This window comes from Trichosurus vulpecula, chromosome 3, assembly GCF_011100635.1.
Source record: "Trichosurus vulpecula isolate mTriVul1 chromosome 3, mTriVul1.pri, whole genome shotgun sequence".
NCBI classification, from domain to species: domain Eukaryota; kingdom Metazoa; phylum Chordata; class Mammalia; order Diprotodontia; family Phalangeridae; genus Trichosurus; species Trichosurus vulpecula.
Window position 1 is genome coordinate 209,929,384 of NC_050575.1, and position 24,289 is coordinate 209,953,672.

At 42.6% G+C, this 24,289-nt stretch overlaps 1 protein-coding gene across 1 annotated transcript in view; it reads left to right on the top strand.

Moving 5' to 3' along the window:
- DRC1 (dynein regulatory complex subunit 1) overlaps positions 1 to 24,289 on the top strand; it is a 47,199-nt gene that overhangs the window by 22,552 nt on the left and 358 nt on the right. Inside the window, exons 5-16 of the mRNA XM_036751800.1 lie at positions 1,234 to 1,371; positions 2,424 to 2,510; positions 3,564 to 3,686; positions 6,966 to 7,105; positions 10,618 to 10,752; positions 11,479 to 11,711; positions 13,230 to 13,354; positions 17,808 to 17,897; positions 19,018 to 19,104; positions 20,449 to 20,625; positions 21,691 to 21,836; positions 22,636 to 22,738. Of these exons, the coding sequence (XP_036607695.1) occupies positions 1,234 to 1,371; positions 2,424 to 2,510; positions 3,564 to 3,686; positions 6,966 to 7,105; positions 10,618 to 10,752; positions 11,479 to 11,711; positions 13,230 to 13,354; positions 17,808 to 17,897; positions 19,018 to 19,104; positions 20,449 to 20,625; positions 21,691 to 21,836; positions 22,636 to 22,738 (1,584 nt within the window). The remainder of the gene's footprint in view (positions 1 to 1,233; positions 1,372 to 2,423; positions 2,511 to 3,563; positions 3,687 to 6,965; positions 7,106 to 10,617; positions 10,753 to 11,478; positions 11,712 to 13,229; positions 13,355 to 17,807; positions 17,898 to 19,017; positions 19,105 to 20,448; positions 20,626 to 21,690; positions 21,837 to 22,635; positions 22,739 to 24,289) is intronic.

Genomic DNA, 24,289 nt, shown 5'->3' on the forward strand with positions numbered 1-24,289 from the left:
TTGCTGCTTATGTCTGTAATGCCCTCTTTCCCTATTTGCCTATTACATCCCCACCCTTCCTCAACTCAAGTGTTACCTCTTCTATGAAGACTTTCCTGGAACCCACATTTGATAATGATCTCCTTCCTCAGGCATTTATTGTATAATATTGTGTATTATAGCTATGTACGTGGTTGATAAAAAAAAATCTCTTCTTCCTTCTGGACAAAAAGGTTCATTAGGACAGAGGCCATATCTTATATAAACTTTTTATATTCCCCACTATTAATCACAATGGTGATCTCTATTGTATTATTATTAGTTTTTCCTATATTTAGGCTTCTTAAGGTTTTGTCTTAACCTAAGAAAAAGCAGTGTTAAAGTTAGAAGGAGGTAGTCAGCTCCCTGTTACATTAGGTATTCAAGTAGAGATCAGATCTGTTAAGGAGGCTTTGGCAGAAACTTCTGCATTCCACAGAAGGTTAGACTAGAGTAGGGGTGGGGGGCTGAGGGGAGTGGGGGGTGTTCTTTACCATTTCTGTGTAATAGACTAAAGCCTTTGGCAGTCTAGTGACACCTACAAACCCCTTCTGTAAATAATATTTCTAAATGTAGGAAGTGAAATACATAGGAATCCAGTTATATTGAAACAAAATTATTGAAACAGTAAAAACACAAGTTTATGAACCCCCAGGTTAAGAACCCCTGGACTACATGAACTCTAAGTTTCTTCCTAATTAAATGAGTTCTTTGATTTTATGAGAAAGGAAAAAAAAAACCCTTTCCATCAAGATTAGTTCTGTTAGCTAGAGACAATAAAGCCACAGCAAATTAATTTTGAGCTAGACTTACTCTCTTTTATGTTAGGAATAGAATATTTAAATTACAGCACACCAGTGTTATGTAGAAATATCCTATCTGTTGGCGCATGAGTAATTTTCTCAGTTAACTTGATTATTATTATTTTTTGGAGTGGGGGGGGGAGGGAATATGCTTACTTAAATGGCTCTAGTCTATGATCAGATAAAGCAGAATTTGACCAACAAATTACATTGAGGAGGCTAGTCCCTGTCTCACATCCTCCAGTGATATGTTCTCTCTGACTGAGGCTTTTCCGTGACTCTTGGCTGACTATTTTGAAGCCTTGTTATCACTCAAATGTTATAATTTTTAGGTGTTTTTAAAGAAATGTACTAGATGGGCCCTGTTTGGCACCACTGTCCTTGGGGCTGATGCCTTTCCTCTTCTCTCCAGGAGTTAAAAGGAAAAGATGACCAATATGTGAAAGATCTGAAGAAACAGGGTGACGACATTACTCTGCTGCTAGAGAGGATGGAAGAGCAAGTCAAGAATTTAATAAAGACCTTCCGTCAGGAGCTCAGTAATATTGAGGTAGCAAAGACAGGTGTAGGAGGATGCAGGGACCACTTCTGGTCCCCACTGTGGAGGCAGCGTGCTTTCTCCCTGGGGAGGCTTCTCTGAGGAAGACTGCGTGGATATCCGAATGTGCTAGGGGGGCATCCCTAACATCTCAATGCTCTGAGCTTTGTTCTTTTTATATAATTTGCTTTCCATCAGAGATATATAAACCACCAGAGTTCTTTATGGGAGAAAAAAGAAGGAAAGTGGCGGGAGGTTTTTAGTACTTTTGTTGAATCTAATCATCATCATCATCATAATAGCTAACATCTGTATAATACTTACTATGTGCCAGGCACTGTGCTAAGTGCTGTGTAATTACTATCTCATTTGGTCCTCACAACAACCCTGGGAGGTAGGTGCTGTTATTATCCTCATTGTACAGATGAGGAAACTGAGGCAGACAGCGGTTAAGTGACTTGCCCAGGGTCACACTGCTAGTAATCTGACCAAAAGGGGGAAGGATAAGAATGGGTCCAGGATCCTGAGTGCATAGAATGTGTCTAACAGTGCTTACCCTGCAGAAGCATGCCTAGAAACTGATGGGATCCCACTACTAAATCTAGGCCTTCTCTGTTTTGCATTCCTAGGCTTCTCCTCTAGGTTTACCCGATGAGCTGTGCCTCGGCCTCATGGGCACCCTAACCAGTGGCAGAGGGGCCATTTCCCTCTGGTCTGTGTGCTTCATCTTGTCCTAAAGTGTGGATGTAGTCCCTGGGCTACATGATTGGTTTCCCTTTAGTTCCCAGAGGTTGGATTCTCTTGCTCCCTAACTACTCTTTCAACTGCCACTGGTGCTGAGCCTTAGGAATGAGGTCACTTATGGCCTACCTTTGTCCATTTGACTCCTTTAATAAATAGCCAGTTCCTTAAAATTTGACCACTGGGGCTGCCAGCTTCAAGCCAGGGGCCTTCCTTTGCACTTTGTTTAGAGGAGGAGTGTCAGTCTTTGTAAGGAGTGATATAGACAGAGCTCATGCCCAACCAAAGCAGGCTCAAGGCCCCTCTCCTTCTTTTGGTCACAGAAAGCATTTGAACAAGAGCGACAAGAGCTATTGATCAGCAATAAGAAGAAATGGGAGCGTGAGATGCACATTCACAATTCCAAGGAGGTAAAAAATGAAGGGGTGAATGAACAAGGGGGGCGGGTGGCCTCTTGAGCAGTACGGATGCTCTTTGAATCTCATGATCGCTTTAGACTTGGATGTGATGGTCACGTTATACCTGGTGGTTTGCGTGCACTCTCCAAGCACAGAGCCCAATGTTTTTGCTTTTCTTTGTGTCTTTGGTGGTTAGCACAGTGCCTGGCTCACTGTAAGCACTTAAGTGCGTGCTTCTTGATTGACTAATTTTTACTGTGATCCACCCTTGGTTCTCTTGCTTGTTGAGTGCTATTGCCTGCTCACCAGTGGTGAGGACTGCCTAAGTGCCATGTACATCACCCTCTGAGTCCACTCCTGCTATGTGGCCATTTCCTGCCTTCGTTTCACCCAACACTCGGCTCTCTACACTGGCTGTGAATGTGCTTGATCAAAGCAGGCATTATGAGATAATGGACATGGGTGAGAAGTCATTGGAATTTTTGAGAAGCCCAGGTCAGTATTTTCCTTTTCAATTCACAGATGTAAAGGAAGAGGAGATGGTGTATAGACCACATAGGGGCATCACCCAGAGTCAAAATTAGACGTTTAAATTTGTGACAATGTTTCCCCCCAAGTTCAGGCAGTAAGAACTAATGGAATGAGTGTAGCCTCATCTAGCCTGAAGTGTAACTTGCATGCTCTCAGAGGTTTATAAAGCATTCTTCTCACAACAATTCACTGAAGTGGCTAATGCAAGAATTATAATCCCCATTTTTCAGAGAATAAAGCAGATTCAGAAAATCGAATAACATAGCCAGGAAATCAGCATTGGGATTTGAACCTGGGTACCCTGATGTAGCATCTGGTGCTTTCTGCAGAATGCTGCCTCCCTTCTCCAAAGAGGGGTGTTGGTAGTGGTGGTGTGGGGGGTGGGGTGGGGAGGGTGCTTCTGACCCTAATTACATTTCTTGCAAAAATTATGTGAAATATGAAATTCTCTTTGGGCTTTGTTCAGGTCAGTCATGGTAAAGTATTGGAAAAATTACAGTTGTTAGGCTTGTTGTTGCCTCCTTTTGACTTCAGCTGGAATATCTGACAAGCCACATGAAGAGAGTAGAGGATTATGAGAAGCAGTTGAACCAGCAGAGGGTTCGGGACTCAGAAGAGTACAACTCCATCAAGATCAAGCTGGAGCTGGATGTGCAGGTTAGGCCAGTGGGGGAGGGAAACCATAGTCCATTCAGCCTCTCTCTCTAGATGAGCTCAGAGAGGGAAGACTGGCGACTGACTGCTCATTATCTACTGACTCCCCATACTATGGCAGGGAAATGGGGATGGGGGATGGTAAAGGTCAATTCAGCAAGTATTTTCTTAACAACATGGCCCTTGTCTTCTAAAGAGATGGACCAGGAAGGCATAGTCATCCAACCTGCACGTGGCCCAAAGCTAGTTCATACCTAGGGTGGTAGCATCAGCCCTAAAAAAACTCTCCGTGAGCTGAAACAGCTGAAACCAGCAAGATGAAATTCACTAGGGATAAATGAGTCCTAAATTGGAGAAAAAGCAATTGCGTGAGTACAGGAAGGAGGGATGCCTGACTTGACATAAATTCCTATGAAAAACCATGAACAGAAAATACAACCCAGCAGGAAAAAACAAACAAAAACAAAACTAGAGATGATCAGATGGCAAATGCAGGCTTAAAAAATAGGGCAACTAAAATTCTCTTGATAAAACTCTTATCTAAACCTACTTTGTCGTTTATTTGTAGGGAATAATTCTTGGTGAGACCAAAGAGGCAATTCAGGATTGGGTTATTGATGTAGAAAGATGCGATATTTTTTAATCAATGTGTGGGAATTGGTACAGATAATGACCAGTGGCTAACAGAGGCCACATAAGCAAAATGGCCTGCCACTTTAGCTTTTGTGGATTCTGTCTGTCCGTGGCAATTGCAGCAGTGCCCAAAGTCTGCCTTATTTTGTTGTGCTTCTAGAGCGAGTGTTGTCACTTGGGTAGATTCACTATTGCTCTTCTGAAGAAATCATGGGGACATGTGATCTCATGCAGTCATTAGTCAAGACAATGGCAAGCACCTGCTTAGACTGTATGAATTGTTCCCAGAACACTCCAGTTGCCCTTTGGTCACTGTGCCCTGACAATAACTTCAATCTTCTAGATCAGTAGTTCCCTCTCCCCTATTCATCTTTCAAATCTGATCCAACTTGGATTAATCCTTTGTCTTCTCAAAACACCTGTGAGGCTGTAACTTGTTCAGCTGTCTTCCTTTGTTTTTCAGGGGAAAGATTATGGCTGTGAGACCTGCTTGGGTACCCACAGCCCAGTTCTCTGCCTTGACTGACTCAGAAAAAAATGTTGAGTCCCGAATTAGAATGTCCATCCATAGTCAATCTTCATCTGTGGGCTAGTAATATAACTAATAATATAAGTAACTAGTAATATAACAAGCTAGTAATAAAACATCCATAGTCAATCTTCATCTGTGAGCTAGTAATGTAATAAACATGGATCTGAGAAAATAAAGCACCTAATTTTACTGTTTCTATAAGCTTAGTAAAATAAAAGTCTTAATAACAGCTAGCATTTGTATAATACTTTAAGATTTGCAAAATACTTTATTTACATGTGTTAGCTCAGCTGATCCTTGCAAAAACCCTGGGAAGTAGATGCTGTAGTTATTGAGGAAAGCTCAGACTGTAAGTGACTTGACCAGGGTGACACAGTTAATAAGTGGCTGGGATAGGTCTTCTTGAGTCCTCTAAATCCAGCCCTCTGCCCACTATGCCATCTAGCTGCCTCCTGTTTTCTTTAAGATGGTTCAATATTCCACCTTCTCCATGAGGTCTTTCCTGCTGTCCCCTGATTGTAGATACTTTTACCTCTGATGTTATCTTGTATTTGCTTTGTATTTTGTACATATCTGGGATATGCTGGTAAATGCTTAACAACAGCCTCTCTCAAAAGCACAGTTTTTAAGTTTCATCTGTCTTATCAGCATTTACTCCATCACTTTCTTAAGTCTAGACTCTAGACGATCAGCAAAACAACAAATCAAGCCCTGATTTAATTTCTGAGATGTAAATGCTCATACTGAAAATTTAACAACCAGCTTGTATTAATAATAATGATGATGATAATCATTATAGCTGACATTGACGTAGCACCTGTTATTTGCCAGGAACTGTGCCAAGTGCTTTCCAAATATTATCTCATTTGATCCTTACAACAACCCAGATTGGGGTGGGGGAGGTAGAGGGGGCTGCTGTTGTTATTCTCATTTTAGAGATGGCTTAACAGGCAGGCAGAAGTGAAGTGACTTGCCCAGAATCACATAGCTAGCGAGTTACCTAAGAATTTCCTAAGAATTCTCTTAGGAGAGTTGCATAAGAATGTGACCCTGGCTAAGGAGCTAAAATAAAAGAGGGACTGAGGCCACACTAATGATCTATTTGTGCCCTAGATTTTATCCCGTACACTAATTAAGGAGCAGATGTGGTCGCTTATGGCCTACCTTTGTCCATTTGACTCCTTTATTTGAAGGTGGGGCTTAAACTACTTGCCCCACAACCAGATTTTTATCTCAGAAACGGGGAATTTATTCTTTATTGAAGCCTTTATTTTTCTAACTTGTTAATACCTTCAGCTCCAAATTCCCTACAAGCTAGTTATCTATCAGGGTAGGCCAGGTCATGAGTATGGCATTACTTTTAACCCTTCCTGTGCCTGTCCCACCTCTCCTGACTTGCTCAGCTAGTGGCTCATGTCTTCCTAGAAACAGGAGGAGAAGGAAGCTCAGGGGAGGTTGGCCCTCAAGGGTGGCAGATGGACCAAGTGCTCTTTTCCCTTCAACAGGGGACAAGTAGGTCCAGCCTTTGCATTTCCCAGGACTTCATGATTCCCCTGCTCTACTTACCTCCTCTGAGAAGGCATGAAGGAACAAGTCAATGCAGTTGGGCCCATGAAAAACTATAAAGGTGGTTGCCTTGATTTGGTCTTATATTTAAAGAGCACAATGTTTGATAAAGACCAAAGCTGCTGCTATGTCACAGAAAACTCAATATTTTGAAACCTCACAAGTTTCACAAGTTCTTGTTTGCAGGATTAACCCCTTCTCTAAATGACAGTGGGCATTTCTGGTTGAGCTGGTAGTATCTCTGAGCAGTCTGCTTTGTGTACCAGAGTGAAGTGTGCTTTGATTATAGACTTCCTTGTTACATATTAATGAAAAATATTAACATTGTGTGAAGCTTAGTGGGGTCACCAACTTCTTGCCTATAGTACTAGCTTTTCTGAGAATCTGGAGGAAGCTATTTATAGCTGAAAGCATTCCTCTGGTTGTGTGTGTGTGTGTGTGTGTGTGTGTGTACACATGCCATCTTAGAGCCTACAGGGTCATTCTTCTCTTTCCCCCAGCCTTCTTCAAACTCTACAGCCCTCTAGAATGTATTTAGTGTTTTTTAACAGATACTAGAACAGCAGCTCCAGCAGATGAAAGCAACTTATCAGCTAAACCAGGAAAAACTAGAGTACAATTTCCAAGTGCTGAAGAAAAGAGATGAAGAGAACACAATCATTAAGTCCCAGCAGAAAAGAAGGATCAACCGGTAAGATAGAGTGATGTATCTTTCTTAGGGGATCTCTCCTCCTTTGTTTCTCTGCCACATTTGACACTTTAACCTCTTCCTTCCTTCCTTCCTTCCTTCCTTCCTTCCTTCCTTCCTTCCTTCCTTCCTTCCTTCCTTCCTTTCTTCCTTACTCCTTTCTTTCTATAGGATAATAGCTTGACTGTATGGCAAGGTCAAGTGAAAGTTTTAAGAGAGAAGTAGATCTGATCATGTTTGTAGACAACATGGTGGTAGTGGCAGTGGTTGAAAGGGCAGAAATGAAGATGAAAGAGAGGGATCAGTGGAGCAGGCTGTTGGAAGGAAGGAGAGAGGTTGAGCATAAGCTGAGAGGGCAGCCTTGACAAAGTGACAGGAGTAAAGTGAGGGCATTGGGGGAATTCATAGAAAGGTTTTGAGATATAGAGAAGGAGAGAAGGAGCTCGTGGCCTGTGGTCTCTTATTTTCTCAGTAAAGTATGAACTTAAGGACATTTCCTGAGAGAGAAAGTGATGGGTGAGGTTTTGGGTGCTCGGGAAGAAAAGGTTTAGAGCTTCTACTGGCAAGAATGAGATAGAGGTTCAATCAAGGAAAAACCGAAGTTTTGTTGTTGAGCATAGTTGAGCTTTAATGAAATGCAGCCTGATTGGCATGGTGGTATAACTGCCAACAGCACTCAAGTATGGTTGGAGAAGATGGATTGTGTGGGTAATCCAGAGTTGAAGATTGGCAGGGCATGAAAGGCAAGGGATGAGGGAATTAAGGGTAAAGGGCAGCAAGACTTTGAAGAGAGGAGAGTCAAATCAGAGCAGAGGTAGCGAATTGGAAAAATAACCTTCCTCAAGCCTTGCTCAAACAAAAAACTCCTTGAAAGTTAGAATGGTACAAATAGAAGATAATGACCACATGAGACAACAAGAAATATTAAAACAAAGCCAAAAGAAAAGACAAGAAAAGAAAATGTAAGGTATTTTATAACAAAAAACAATTGACCCAGAAATCAGATTGAAGAGGGATAATTTAAGAAATATTGGACTACCTGAAAGCCATGGACAAAAGAGTTTAGACATCATATTTCATGAAATTGAAAAAAAAAACACCCAAATTTCTTAGAAGGCAAAGTGGAAATAGAAGGAATCCATCTGAAAGAAACTCCAAAATGAAAACCCCAAGGAAGAGTATAGCCAAAATCTAAAGCTTCCAAGCCAAAGAAAACATACTACAAGCTGCTGAAAAGAACAAGGTTCAAGTTCCAAAGAGTCACAGTCAGGATCATACACGATTTAGCAGCCACCATTGTAAAAGGAGCTGAGAGCTTAGAATGTGATATTCCAAAAGGCAAAAGATATGGTCTTGGTACTAGGAATAACTTATACAGAAAACTGAGTGATTTCCTTCTGGGGAACAGTAGATCTTTAATGAAATAGAAAACTTCTAAGCATTTCTGATGAAAAAAAAACCAGAGCTGCATAGAAACTTTAAAGTACATGCACAGGAGTCCAGGGAAACATAAGAAGAAACATAAAACTTTTACATTGTAATATGAAGAGATGATACATGGCATACCTCTCAGAACCCTATAAGTCTCATTAGACCGGTATCCTACAAGTGGTTCTGTTTTGTTTTGATGATCCTAAAAGAAGAATTGTATTATTGTGTTTTAAGAAATCATAACTGTGATGAAAATAGAAAAGAATGGGAAGATTTCCATGAACTGATGTAGGGTGAAGTAAGAAGAACCAAGAAAACAGTATATACAATGACTACAACAATGTGCATGGAAAGAACAGCCACACAAAAGGATTAAAAATGAATGTTGCAAAATTATAAAAGATAAACATGGCTTGAAAAGAAATGAAAAGACACCCTGATTCCACCCCTTTGCAGAGGTGGGTTGTTAAGTGTTGTACATTGTACATATTTTCAGACTTTTTTTCAATGTACTGTTCGTATCCCTTTTTCCTTTCCTTTTTCTTTGTTTTTGTTATATGAGATGGAGCTACGGGAGGGAAGTTATACTGGAAGAAACTATAGTGATGTGAAAAACAAAGACATTGATAAAAACTTGTTTTTAAAAGAATGCCCAATTGATGAATGATCAAAGGATATGAGCAGGCTGTTTTTTGATGAAGAAATCAAGACTATATATAATTATATAAGAAAATGCTCTAAATCATTATTGATTAGAGAAATGCAAATTAAAATAACTTTATCATTCTACCCCTATCAGATTGTCTAAAATAATAGACACCTTTTCAATTGGGGAATGGCTAAATAAGCTGTGGTATATGATTGTGATGGAATACTGCTGTGATATAAGAAATCATGAGCTTGATGATTTAGAAAAAGAAAGAATTGGACCTATGAAGGAAGATGCTATCCACCTCCAGAGAAAGAAATGACAAATAGAAATATGCATAGTACTGTCTTACATATATTTATATGTGTGTATATGTACATATAGTGTGTATGTTTATAGATGTATATATATATATATGTATATTTATATTATATGTATATTCACATTTAATTGTAGCCTTCTCTAGGGTGGAGCAAGTTGGGGATGGGGGAGAAAAAAGTACACAGAAGAGAACAAAAGAAAATCTAGAAGGAAACACAGAATATCTGGGTTGCTTTGAAAACAACATGTAGGTTTTATTGCATAGGTTTTTGTGACACGAAAATTTATTATTTTATATTGAATCCTCTCATGTTCTTCTGTGTATATGGAAATGTTCTTTTTTCATTTTGTATGTAAGTTTAAAATGAATAAAAAATTTAAAAAATTAAAAAAACAAAATGAAAGAATGAAATGAGAGGGGAAGAGAAATACACTTGAGGGGGAACATAAGAAGCTAATAAAGACTGAAGATAACGGAGGGGAGAATGACTAAGGGGGTAATTTATGTAGACTATAAGAGGGAATAGTATCAAGGGTATGTGTAGAAGGGATTGACCTTGGTGAGGAGAAGGGTCACCTTTTCATCAGCTGTTGGGGTAAAGCAGTAGAGAGTAAGAGAATATGTTCAGGGATGATGAGATGTAAAGGCAGGGAGAATCGGGAGTGATGGTGACAGGTGAGAGGAATTTGACAGTGGGTGGCCTCTGTTTTCTCAGTGGAGTATGAGGGGAGGTCCTGAGCTGTGAAATCTGGGATGGGGTTGGTCTAGGAGGCTTGTAAGGAGAAGAGAAGGCTTGGAATAGCCACTGTAGGGACTGTGACTTGCCCAGTGTTGGAAAGGTAGTAAGTGACATTCGGGGCAGTTTCCACTTTTCTCTGCTGCCTCCCATACGTCTAGTAGGAAGTAAGCTCTTTTAGGACAAGGATGGTTTTATTTTTATTAGAGCCAAGGCTAGATCGCACATCTTTTTACCCCCAGGAGATGCTTTTAGAGAGGATCTGTGTTCAAATCCTTCCTATGCCATTTCCTCCCACTTGTAGCTCATGCAGGTCAATAATTTGAATTGTGCCTCTGCCTAATCTTCCAAACTCCTCTCTTTCCCCTTTCGGGCAGCTTGCATGATGTGCTGAACAACCTAAGAATGAAAATAGCGAAGCAGATAAAGCAATACCACGACGACAATGTAACTCTGACTGCAGACTACAAACGCATCGTGATGCAATTCAGGGATTTGCAGAAAACCATGCGGTAACCATGCAGTCGGGAATTTGGGCTCTGATGGGGGCCCTGAAGAGAGGAGGTGGTTGCAAGTCTTTCAGTCTTCAAATCCGCAATCTCAGATTGTACTAGATTTTTGGGAAGTCATGCAAGAATTCTGAGCCCTCTGGTTTTCCTTCAGTGGGACCTGACCCCTTCTTAGGGAGCAGTTTAGCATTTAATAAGTGAGGAGTTGACTTACTTAGGACTTGCCATGGTTACCTGACTACAGCCAGTGCCCATTGTGCAGGGATGCTCTAGAGTCAGCCCATCATTGCAAACCTTTATACCTCAGAAATCAGCAAAATAAAAATCAAGATTTGATTTATTGTTTTCTTGATTGTCCACAGGTGGGGAATATGCAGCCTTGAGGCCACAAGTGGCCCTCTAGGTCCTCAAGTTCGGCCCTTTGACTGAATCCGAACTTCACAGAACAAATCCCCTTAATAAAAGGATTCGTTCTGTCAAACTTGGACTCAGTCAAAAGGCCGCACCCAAGCACCTACAAGGCTACATATGGCCTTGAGGCCGCAGGTTCCCCACCCCTGGTCTAGACTTAAGAAAGTAATGGCGATGATATTAGTAAGGCAGATTAAACCTTGTGTGTGTGTTTCATACATTCTGTGTTCCCCCCGCCCCCAGCCTATTATTAAACATTTACCAGAATACCACTGCCCTTAAGTCAGCATGACGTATTCCACGACTCTCCCTTCACAGGCATTTTGCAATTATTAATGACAAGCAGTTTCAGGAAGTTTGGCTAATTAATGAGGAGGAAGCAAAGGCTTTAGTGAACAAAGCCCTTGATGCGGACAAAATCATCCAGTTACAGCAACTGGGGCTTCCCTGGACCAGACCCCACTACTGGTTCATGGACAATGTGGGGCCTATTTCTCTTTGCAAGAAGAAGTCAGCCACAGAGTTAGTTCACGAGCTGCTGCTGATGATAGGTAAGTTAGACACTGGCTTAACTCCCATCTGCTTGTGTCACTGTGTGGGGCCCTGCAGGATGGAGAGCCAGCCCCCAGGGGCAAGAAGTTCAACCTCGATGTGTAACCCTGCATCAGTCACTTAACTTTTTAGCTCTCTGGCCAACACTTTAGGACTACAAGTCACAGAGCAGATTCCTTTCTGTGCTGGTAGAGGGTGTTTCCTCAAATGGAATTCTCTACATCATTGAAAATCACAGGTCTGACAAAAAAACCCAAATCTTTCTCTATAGTATATTTTTTAAACAAATGTTTTTATTTTTATTGTTCTGAACTTTACATACCAACAAACATGAACAGTTCCATATACAAGGAAATGAAGGATTATGTGTGAAACCATACATTTCTATCACATGTAGATTTTATTTTTTAAAAGCCCGTAATAAATTCAACATAGCTTTAAAGTTGTCCTGATTCTGTTTCCCACTGAATTTCCCCAGTTCTGTGAATTTGAAAAAAGTAGTTTGATGATTTCCTCCTCCTCCTCCTCCTCCTCCTCCTCCTCCTCCTCCTCTTTCTTCTCTCTCTCGGTCTCTCTGTCTCTGTCTGTATCTCTCTGTCTCTGTCTGTCTCTCTCTCCCCTTCCTCCAGTTGAAGTGGCGAGTTATAGCAAGATAGAGTACTAGGCCTAGAGTGAGGAAGACTTGAGTTTAAATTTGACCTGCATAGCCATGGATTGCAGAAACATTGATTTAAACCCAGAAGGGACTTTGTAGGCCATGCAGCTAAACTCTCCCATTTTACAGATGTGGAAACTGTGGATCAGTTAGGCTAGATAGCTTGCCCAGGTCACACATGTAGTAGGTACTCCCAGCACTTAGCATAGTGCCTGGCACATAGGAGGAGCTTAATAAGTGTTAATTATTGATTTTTACTGATTGATGTGTCAGAGAAGTCCCCTGACTCCAGAACCAGTCACTTAGTCTTTAAAGCCTCAGTTTCCCCATCAGTAAAATGGGGGTATATCTGTAGTTAATCTACCTCATTGGGTTGTTGTGAAGTTCAAATAAGATAATGTATATAAACAGGAGTGTTCTGGTTTAATAAAACCTATTCCTGATACATTTTAAAGTTTAATCCACATTATTAATGTTTTCTCCATGCTTTCTTAAGTTCAGACAATCAGGAAAACAATCAATCAAGTCCTGATTTGTAGCATTTGCTGACTTCTGAGGTATAAATGCTCACACTGAAAATTTAACAGTTGGTTCTATGAGCTGGCACCAGCATACTCCTGAATATAGAACATTTTGCAAACCTTAAAGCTCTACATAAATGTCGGTCATCATCATTATCATCACCACCATCATCATCACCGTTATCACCATCACCACCACAATTATCAGTTTTTAGTAAAAGAAGATGATGGTGCTTTCTCACAGTCTCCAAAAGTCAAATTTGCAAAAAAAAAAAAAGGCAAAATTATTTCTCCCCACCCCTTCTCTTGTTCTCATCTACTCTTATTCTCTTTTGCTAAAGAGGAGGAGGAAGCAGATGAAAGCCGAAAATCAAGCTTGAAAGACCAAAAGTGCAGACTGTCTCTGCCAAAACACTTATCTGCAAAGACTGTCAAAGTAATACTGGAGATTATGTGTGATGAGTCGGTAAGTTCAGCCTTGGCTCCTTAGAAAGGAGCAGGATTTTTTTTGTTTTTCTCTATGTATTTGTCTTTTCCCATCTGTTTCTATACCTAAAATGTTCTGGCAGGGGGAACTGGAGTACCTCTGCTACCCAGCCAAGCCAAATGGGGCTGTAAAGACTACCGACCCACAAAGCAAGTTTATGGAAAGGCTCTGGGTCATCTACAGGCAAGCTGGCAAATACTGCCTTGCTTAGTGACCTATAGAGGTACAGTCCAAGTCTGGAGCCAATTCCCTAAGAAGTTACGGCTGTTTCTGAGAAGAAAGGACCATAATGGGAACCAGCGTGGCTCTAACTGCTACAAAGCTACGTGCCACTGTTGGACACTCCGGAGCTGGTGGCTTTGTAGGTTGTGTTGGTTGGGTTGTACCTAGATTTCATAGAGTCAATCAATCAGCAATCTTTTTTTAAGTCTCCACCATGTGCTAGGCTCTGTGCTAAGTACTAGGGATACAAAGACAAAAAAAAAAGAAAAGAAACAGACCCTGCCTTCAAGGAGCTTACATTCTATTGGGGGGCAGGGGAAGAAGGGGAAATGACACAACACGGACAGACTTGAGCATATACAGAATAAATACAAAATGATTAAATAAAAGGGAGGGAGGGAACTAGCAGTTGGGGGATCAGGAAAAGCTTCATTTAGAAGGTATAGAAGGTGCTATCGCTGGGCCTTGAAGAAGGGAGGGAATCTGTGAGGCGGAGGTCTATGAGTCAACAAGCATTATGTGCCATGCTCTGTGCTAAGCACTAGAATTACAAATATAAGCAGACAGACAGTGCCTGCCCCCAAGAAGCTTGCATTCTAAAGGAGGAATGAGTGCAACACGTAAAAGGAAGTGGGAAAGGGAGCGGGTGGAAATGAAGAGGAACCTTATGCATAGAGAAAATTCGAGAGGAGAGAAAGGCAGGAGTGCAGCCTGGAGAGGAATGAAGAAAAGAGGCGAAGAGGGAAGGCATTCTAGGCATGGGGGAGTGGCTAGTGTAAAGTCTTGGAGGTGGGAATTGGAGTCCTATGTGTGTAGAGAGAAGGCCCATTTGGCTGGAGTGTAGAATGCATAAAGGGGAGTAATATGTAAAGAGGATGGAAAGGTCAGGCTGTGAAAGGTTTTAAAAGTCAAACAGAAAGGTTTCTATTTGATCCTAGAGACAATGGAGAACCACTGGAGCTTATTGAGTTGGGGGGGGGGGGTGACCTGATCCGATCCATCCTTAGTGAATGTCACTTTGGCACATGTTTGAAGGGTGGATTGGAAGGCAGAGAGACAAGGTAGGGAAGCCAATTAGAATGCCATTGTAGGGGCAAAAAGAGGTGAGGAGAGAACCAGGACCAAGGTGGTAGCAGTTAGAGTGGAGAGAAGGGGATGGATGGGAGAAGAGTTGTGGAGGTCAAAACAACACGATTTGGCAACTGATTGGCTATGTGGGGTAAGAGTGAGTGAGGACTCAAAGATGACAGTGAGGTTAATATTAACCTTGGAGACTGGAGATTCTCTTGACAGAAGTAGGGAAGAAGGGCAGATTTTGGGGGAACAATAATGAGTTCTGGTTTGGACCTATTGAGTTGGAGATGCGATATGGCAGAGGTTTGAAATATCCAGTGGGAAATTGGTGATGAGAGATCGAAGCTCAAGGGAGTCAGATAACCAGCATTTATTAAGCACCTACTGTGTGTCAGACACTGTGTGTCAGGGATGAAGGTCCAAGAAAGGAGACAAAGAAGGAGCAGTCAGGAAGAAAAGCAATAGAGAGAAGTGTTATGAAAACCTAGAGAGAAAAGAAAATCAAGAAGAAGAGGGTGATGAAAGTTTCAGAGAAGTCTAGAGCACGAGGATTGAGAAAAGGCCGTTAGGTTTGGCAATTAAGAGGTCATTAGTAACTTTGGATAGAACAATTCCAGTTGAATGATGAGGTCAGAAACCAGACTATACAGAGCTTAGAAGATAATTAAGTGAGAGGAAATGAAATAGAAGCATCTGTTGTAGAAAACCTTAAGGAGTTTAACCACCAAAGGGAGGAGGGGTATGGCACAATAGCTTAACAGGGACGGGCAGATCAAGTGAAGCTTTTGGCGGGATGGAGAGACACGAATATGTTTGTGGTTGTTGTTGTGTGGTTTGTCCTTCGTTCTTGATGTCAGGAAGATGATGACATGACTTGCAAGTAAATTGGATTTGAGTGACAGAGGTCTGTACAAAGTCACCAGCCTTACTCTCTCCTCCAGAGCCATCTGGATCCAGTGGCCAGATACAGATCAGGACAACTGGAGATGGAGAGGGAAGCACCAGCAGACAGGAAATTATTGAAAATTAGAGAGTAGGGATGATGGAGGGGGCAATCTTCTGGAGAAGACAGGATGGAATGGGATTAAGGAAGCATATAGATGTATTTGCCTTGGCAAGGAGAAGGGCTACCTCTTCATGGGTAATGAGTGAAGGAGAAGATAGTGGCAGAAGGCATATGAGTAATTTGAGAGGAATGGGAGAAGAGGGAGCTCTATGCCAATGGCCTCAATTTTATTAGTGAAATATGAGGCAAGGTTCTCAGCTGAGAGGGCAAGGGGAGGGTGGCTGTGTGAAGTTAGAGGAGAGATGAAAATGTTTGGAAAAGGCCACTGTGAATTGATTAGGGAACTGGCAAAGGATTGCTTTGCTGCAGTGAGGGCTCAGTCATGATCATGTGACTTTAATTTGTCTCGGACCTAGTCGGTCTGGTTTTGTGACTTGCCTCAGTTTCTTTCAGCAGCAAATGAGTAGAAGTGAAGTCTGGGGTTTGGCACAGAGAAATCTTCAACAGGATACAATGGACAAAGGAATTGGGAGGAGAGGATGGTGTAGAGTTGAACTGGTTCACCCAGGGGTCAAGATGGGAAAGGGAAGAGAGTGTAGCCAGTGCAGGCTTCTTTTTTTTTTTGGAAGAACTGAGGGGTAGAAGGATAAGAGGTCACAGTGAGGATGGAGAACAGGGTTTCCATTTGCAAGGCAGAGGGAGAGGTGGAAAGACCAACTGCAGGGGTGGGGAATGTGCAGCCTTGACGCCACATGTGGCCTTCTAGATCCATAAGTGTGACTTTTTGACTGAATCCAAATTTTGTTGTGTAAAACTTGGATTTGGTCAAAAGGCCACACTTAAGGATCTAGAAGGCCACATGTGGCCTCAAGTCCACATGTTCCCCACACCTGGACCAAAAGATTATGCTTAAACAGTGGAATTTCAGAGTTCACGAATTTGGATTTGGAACACTTGTAGATGATGGGAAGATCAAGGATATGACCACATCCCTATGTGTAGCTGTGGTGGGGTAGAGGAATAGGTCATGGAAAATGATTAAGTTGAGGAACTGGGTGAGTAGAGTATTGGATTGTTGAAATACTCTACTATGAGGACAGGAGTTGGAGAGGAGAGCAAGATAATGAGCCAGGCACAAAACTAATTAAAGAAGGAAGGAGTGTCCTGGAAGTCAGGACCACAACTACTGGAACCTTGATTGTGTGAATTGGATGGACTGAATGATCCTCAAAGGAGGAGAGGTTACTGAATGAGTAGTAGAGGGAGAGCCTGGAAATAGCAAAGGGGAGAGATTGGGACTGGATATAAAGATCTGGGAATCATCTCCATAGAGGTGATACCAAAGCCAATGTATGGGAGCTGATGAGATCACTAAGTGAGAGAATGTAGAAAGAAAAAAGGAGATAAAGGACAAAGCCTTGGGGACACCTATAGTTAGGAAGTGTGATATGGAGGCTGAGCCAGCAAAGGAGTGTGTGTGGGGGGAGGTGGGAAGGAGGGGGGTTGGGGGTGTGGTTTATGCCACAGAGTAAACAAATGATAGAGTAAAGCATGCACCGAGTTTGATTAGATCTGAAGTTCAGCAGGACCACTACACAACATGGAGTTTTTCTTGCTTGGCACACATGGCTTTGAATGTTGACTATTCAAAGAACAAAGCTGGCTTCAAGAATTGGAGCAAGGGTCCAGAGCCTTCAGTTTCCCAGCCCAGAAAAGCATGTAAATTGGTTTTCTTTTGATTGAGTGCCAGCTGCTGTCACTTTAACCCCTCACTACTGCCAGGGCAAGCCGCCACTGGTCATGAGAGTGAGGGGCTGGCACGAGATCTCCTTCTTACTCCTAAGTCACCTTCTAGAGAGCACTCTTTCTCAACCCTGACTTGGTAAGCTGGCTGTGTGGCCTAGATTGTGCCACCTAGTGATGGGCATCCATGTACCCTGATAGAGGTATACTTCTCTAGACAGACCAAAGGCACTGGGCCATTTCCAGGTGTTCTACTTCCCCAATTACTTTCCAAGGGGTTCAACTTCTTGGAAACTTACCTCGCCTATTAGGTGGAAGTGACCAGAGCCTGGTTTTGGACAACAAAACTGGCCTCAGATGTTCAGATCTGTTTTTTTCCCTCCACAGGGTTTTCTGATAGAGAGTAAATTGCTGAGTCTTCTCCATCCCCTTGAGAGGAATGAAAGCTGCCTATTGAGGCTAGACTCCATCTTTGCTGTGAGTCCTGAGGCACTCTTGGGAATTTAATGAAAAAAGCTAGAAGCCTACAATAGAGGAAAAGGAACATACTCTGTCCTTTTTGATACTCCTGTTAGTCCCTGGAGTGAGTTACAGCTGGGTACAGGGACTTCCCAGGGTTCCCCAATGTATCTTTCTCCTTTATTCCCCTGCACTCAACTGAAGGACCCAAGGAACCCTAAAACTCCCCCAATCTCTAATAGTCTTCAAAGTATTTCTGATTCTTGCTTCACCCCGAATACATTCCTTTGAATTGCCTCAAAGTTGCACATTGTAACCTCTGTTCTTCTTGGTCGCTGTAGTCCTTCAGGAACATCCTGCTGGCCCAGTCCAGCTAGCCATCTTTGTCCATTAAGGACTGGATCCATTTTGCCCTTGGCATCCATAAAGTAAGAGCCTAGGAGGGCAGGCCTCCCAGTAGGACAGAGTGTCCAGAGGTAATTTGGGCCAGTACTCTGATCCTGGAAGAGGGCAAGAATGGCCACTATGTGATATCCTCTGAAATTCTGTTCTAGATTCGCCTCTCCCCTTGAGTTCCAGAATAGTGTTGCCCTTCTCTAGTTACTCCAGGAATATTGAATTTCATAGAGTGTTAAATCTGGAAGGGACCTTAGAGAGCATCTCATTTACCTTCCTCTCCCTTACTTCATAAATGAAGCAACTGAGGCACAGAGGTGAGACCCAAAGTTGTATAGCCGCTTAGTGGTGGAGCACGACTCGATCCTAGGTCTCCTGACCCCAAGTCCAGCATTCTTTCCACTATACTGTATGGCCTCTGGCCACTTCCTTCTTTTTGTCTTCCTTCATCCTTTATCCTTCCCAAGCTCACTCATTTTTCGAAGTGCCAATGTTGATTGCATAGGTCTTTATGTTTTTCATAAATATTTTTATGTCTTGTATTTAGGTTATTGTAATTAATCCCAACCGGCCTGGTGTCTTCCTTGAAAGAAGACTATGTCCTCCCCTAGTGCCACATAGTACGGTGGAGCTTAGTAGCTCATGCGGGGAAGATTTGAACTTTGCATCAAGGCAGTAGGCCAATATTCCTTGGCTTCTGGACAGGACGCTCCAGAGACTCTTTGGCTCTATTTCCCTTTAGGCCCTTGGGATCGAAAACGAAGATGATGTTTATGCTCTGGTTCAATTCTTCCTTGAGTTTCGAGCCAGGAGGGTGTCCTATTTCCAGGTAAGATGAAACAGAAAACAAGGCAAATGATGTGCGGTCTCTGCTGAGAGGCTCCGGGTTTGGTCGGGTCTATGTTCCATCAATAGATTGTTAAGCTAAGCAGAAAATATAATCCTTTCTCTCCCACTTTCTCTTTGTGTGTGAAGGAGTTAGCTTTTTGTTAATAATTAATGTCTGCACTGTCTCCGACCAGGCGCTATTCTCACTCTACTGGAGGACAAATCCAAGGTCTGTCTGCTAAATATGCCTGGGTCAAACTGCTGCTAGTAGTGAGTGGAGGAACTTGGTTTAAAACTTGTTGTTTTGACTTGCTCCATTAAGTTCCTTGTCGTCTTCTAGCTTTCAATCTCATTTGTCCTATAGTCATTCTTTTGCAGGGAGGCAATGTGATTTTACATGTATATATGTGTATATACACATATATATGCATATACACACACATATAGTCAAATAGCCCAATATGAAGTTTCAAAGAGATGAGTTGAAAAGCCTTTCAATTCCTTTTTTTTTTTTATAAAAGGATCTAATGTTGAAGGGCCCAGATGTAAGAAACTGATTGTGCCTCAAAACATTATTGGGCCAGCTAAGTGCTAGGTGGGCCTTTTCATAGCCAGTAGTAGCTAGAAAAGGCAGGACAGCCTAAGAAGGTTGGGATGCCTCTTAGCCCTGGGTAGAACCTATTAGTTATTACTAGCCTTGGTTAAAAAAAAAGTCCATTAGTATCAGTAAAGAATTAGAGCCCAGATCAGTTATCCTTTTTTCACTCAGCCAATGATACTGACTGCATATCTTTTAGCTGATAAGACTGGAATCTGGGTAAGTTTAACATGGCCTTCATTGATTGAAAAGTGAAGTGTTGCTTTGGCAACCCGGGGGGGTTTCCACGGGCTCAGAGGAGGGGCTCTGGAGGCATTTGTGAAAGTGGATCTGGTCCAGGATCCATAAGGAGTTGCTTTAGGTGCTCCACTTTTTCTGGATGGATGTAAGTCATATTTGTATATGTCAGAGGCAAGGGTTGAACTAGCTCTGGATGAATGTCACTTGTGAGGAGGTGTGGTCAAATGGACCACTTAAGTCACCTTCACTGATGCTATAAAAACAGCTGACCCTCGAGTGTGGCTTTACATAGTTTGTTTATCTAGTTGACTTTTAACAGGCACATCCTTCCCTCCCTCCAACTTCCTCTTCCCTCTCTCTCAGCCTTCCTCTCTACGGTCTCTCGTCTCTTCTTCCACTCTTGTTATTTCTTCCTTCCTGTAGTCCCCTTCCTTCCCAAACACATATCTCTTCAGTTGTGATAATATCCCATCTTCCCTTTGTTACTTTGTGTCCCATTATCTACAGAACCATGAGGATGTGACTTCAGTTGCAGAGACTGAAGGCATCAAAAAGGAAAGCTGTGTCCCAGATGACCGCCAAGACCAACAACACCTTCTCCATACTGCCCTCATTCATCCTAATGATGTTCTCAAGGCCCTGGAGGCTTATGTTATTAGTCAGCAGAAAATCAGGTGGGCTCAGGTGCCTTGAAATAGGGTGAAAAGCGGTCCAACTGGGTTGTGGGTGAAGTTCAAGCAGGTGCCCGGAGTAGAAAATCTGGATGCAGCTCGTTCCTGCTTAGTATGAATAATGAATCCTGTCAAGTGGTCACATTATTCAAATCTGTATATTTGAGCTTCTGTTATTCAAAGTTACTTATAAAATGTGGTAATTGGTTCCATCCCAATGGAAATATGTAATGAAAATTCTAAGAATGAGGTTACTTCATGGGATTCATTGTTTGTACTAATCAGGACATAGCTATAGATGTTAAAAGGGAAAAAGGATTCAAGGGTAGGGCCAGAGCAATTCTTATAAACCTTTTTCAAAAAAACATAGGGTGGAATGGTGGTTTTAATGCCTGGAAACATGCGTCCTATGGAATAGAGGAAGAACCTATTGTTTCAGGAGTTAGAATATGAGCAGCACTTTAAGAGGAAGAGGGAAATGGAGGGTGAAAGGGAATGTCTATAGGAATGTCTAGAAATGTCTGTAGCTCCATTTCTACCCCTTTTGTGCCTAATAGATCCCCTAGACGATCTCTGCAAGGAAGAGTAAGGAATTATCTACTGCTGTGGGCAGCTTCAAGTATCCCAACAATTTCTTCCTTCCTTTTTCCTTTTGCTACCTATCAACATCTGGCTGTGAGCCCAGCCAAACACTAAAGAAACTTCAGGAGGACTGGCAGCCAGTGGTCCATAGCTCTAAGATGTTCTAGTAATCAGTTCAGCCACCTTGGTTGTGAGCAGCAAAACCGGTTAAATAAAATAATAAATTGGTGAACTGGACACCGGTGATATATTTGTAGAAAGAAAACGTACATTAACACCTGGGAAAAATTAGAAGCAGTATTCTCCAAGATATACCCATTGTCTCCCACCATTTCTTTCTTATATAGTAATGTGCTTGAATTAGAAGGTTATGAGTGGCAAGAAGTGAAAGGATCTTACTTTCTGCTGTACAGGGCTAGGGGCTTGGTACTACTCAGGATCTGGGTACTATGAGGTGGGCATATTTGAGAACCAGGTCTTTTCATCCTTCAGGGAGGCTCCAATGCCATTAAAAGTGGTGACGCACAGAGAGATACGGGACGTCTCAAAGGACTCAGAATACTGGGATGCCCTATGCCACATCATACCTCTCCCTAGACAGAAGCTATGGGATGCACTAATTGACGCCTTCCAGAAATACTAGTGAGTACATATACCACGGGGAGTGAAGCGATAGGGCAGGAAGGAATCTCCCTCCACTTTAGCATTGTCCAGTTTTGAAGAAAATGCACTGGAGATGGATAGTGTAGTCATCATCACATTTGCTGGCTCGTCAGTTTTAAGGAGGTTTTGGGTGAAGACGCTGCAGTTAAGTGGAAAGGGGAGCCTCTGGTGGTTGCAATGGAAGACGGCCCTTGCTCAGTCATTGCATCTTGTTCAGTCAGTTCTCTTGTTTCTTCTTTCAGATTCCTTGCAAGTGACATGTAGTCACCTGCCTTTGGATTTTGCTGACTTAGGAAAGCCTGAATGGCTTGGGTGATGTCTATGGCTTTCAGGAGCCAGTGAGGCCCTCAAAGCACTGTCCTATGTGCTCAGGGATGGAATTCTACCTCTAGGTAGAGCCCTCCACCTCTCATGGTCTGAAAGCCATGCAAATAAAGCCTACCAGACTCCATGTTGGAGGAGAGAGGAGTTTGGGGATAAAAAAAGTGATAGTAATAGCACAGTAATACTAATACTAGCGTTGATATAGTGCTTTGAAGTTTGCGAAGTGCTTTACAGATATCATCTCCCAACAATTCTGAGGTGCTATTATGATCATCACCCCCATTTTACAGATGAGGAAACCAAGGCAGACAGGGGTTGAGTAACTGGCCTAGAGTCCCACGACTAATAAGTGTTTGAGGCTGCATTTGAAGCCAGACCTTCTCAAATCCAAGTCCAACATTCCATTTAGTCGTCGAATAGGCCATTAACCGGTTTTCCCTTTTTGTTGAGAAAGCAACATCCTCACCCAGCGGGCCAAGCTGCTGAGTGACAACGAGTTCCTCGAGCAGCAGAACACAGAGCTGCAGATGCTGCTGCAGCAGTACATCGATTCCAGGGTAAGCTGGAGATGGGGGCCAAAGCGGGGGAGGAAGGGAAAGAGGCCTGGTCCGAGGATGCCAGAGGAGGGAGGCGGGAAGTGGGTGAGGGTGTGACCTGAGGAAGAAGAAACCTTTGAGGGAAGGGAGCTTGGAGGTCTGATAGAGCTGCACGGTATTCATCCTTGTCTCAGGAAGCAGTGGAATGAATGAATATTGCATTCCTCTCCCCTCACAGAGCCTCTTAGACTTCTTGGCTCCCTTAGATGCTCAGCTCAAGCATCACCTCCCGAAGGAGTTCTTTCCTGATCTACTCCCCCGTCCTGTGTGGTGGCACTACCCCCTCCCCAGTGTAGATTGTATTTATTTTGTATATACTTATTTATGCCTAAACATTTTGTTTCCCTGGGTAGAATGTAAACTTCTTGGGGGTAGGGACTTTTCTTTTTGTTTTTCTTTTTGTATCCCTAGCTGGAGCACAGTGCCTGACACTCGTGGGTGACCAATGAATAGTTAATTGACTTCCTCCTCTCCCTTTTAAAATAGATTAAATTCTATTTTGCTAGATCCAATGGGCTCACATATGGAAAGTGCCATGTGAACCTTAAAGAGCTTTATAAATGCTGTCGATGATGATGATGATGATGATGATGATGATGATGATGATGATGGTGATGATGAGGTCTCCCTTGATGTCAGTGTGTTTTGATTTTCCTAACAGAAGGAAATCATTCTTGCCAGTAGTATAGTCCACTTAGGATCTGGGTGGAAGAATCATCAATCCAGGGTTACTGGGCTGCCAAGGAAAAGCTTGGCAGGAACACATATTCTTGACCTCTCTGGCTATTTCTATACATTGATGTCCCCTGATGTTGCCCAAACCAATATAGAATCGTAGGACCCTCAGGTCTGGGCAGAGGCCTCAGGGGTCATCCAACTCCTATGTAGAGCATGAGTCCTATCTATGATATCCCTAAGAAGTGGCCTCTGTTTAGTTGTTTCAGTTGTGTCTGACTCTCTGACCCCGTGTGAGTCTTGGCAAAGATACTGGAGTGATTTGCCGTTTCCTTCTCCAACTCATTTTACAGGTGAGGAGACTGAGGCAAATAGGGTTTAGTGACTTGCCCAGGGTTATGCAGCTAGAGTTCGAGGCTGGATTTGAACTCAGGTCTTCCTGACTCCAGGGTCTGTGCTCCATCCACTGAAGATCTCTAATGAAAGGGATCTGTCTCTGAAGGCAGCACATTCTTGGACTGCTCTCACTGCCTAGGCAGTGCTTGAACCAAGAAGTAGCAGATATCTCTTCCTGAACTCCAAACCCTTCAAAGGAAAGCCTCTCCCCCTCACAACAGACTTTTACTCCATTGGTCTTCCCTCTTTCATCTGTGGCAGTGGCATTGCCAGCTTAGGAGTGTAATGGTAGCGTTGAGTTAATCCAGCTACACTTGGTCAAACACTTGGGGGTCTGTATGAGTTATTTTCCCACCAACATGCCCTATAAGGAGAAGGAGCAGGGGAGGGAGGAAGGGGAATAAACACCCTAGAAAGAAAGGTTCCCAACTTTGCCAGAGG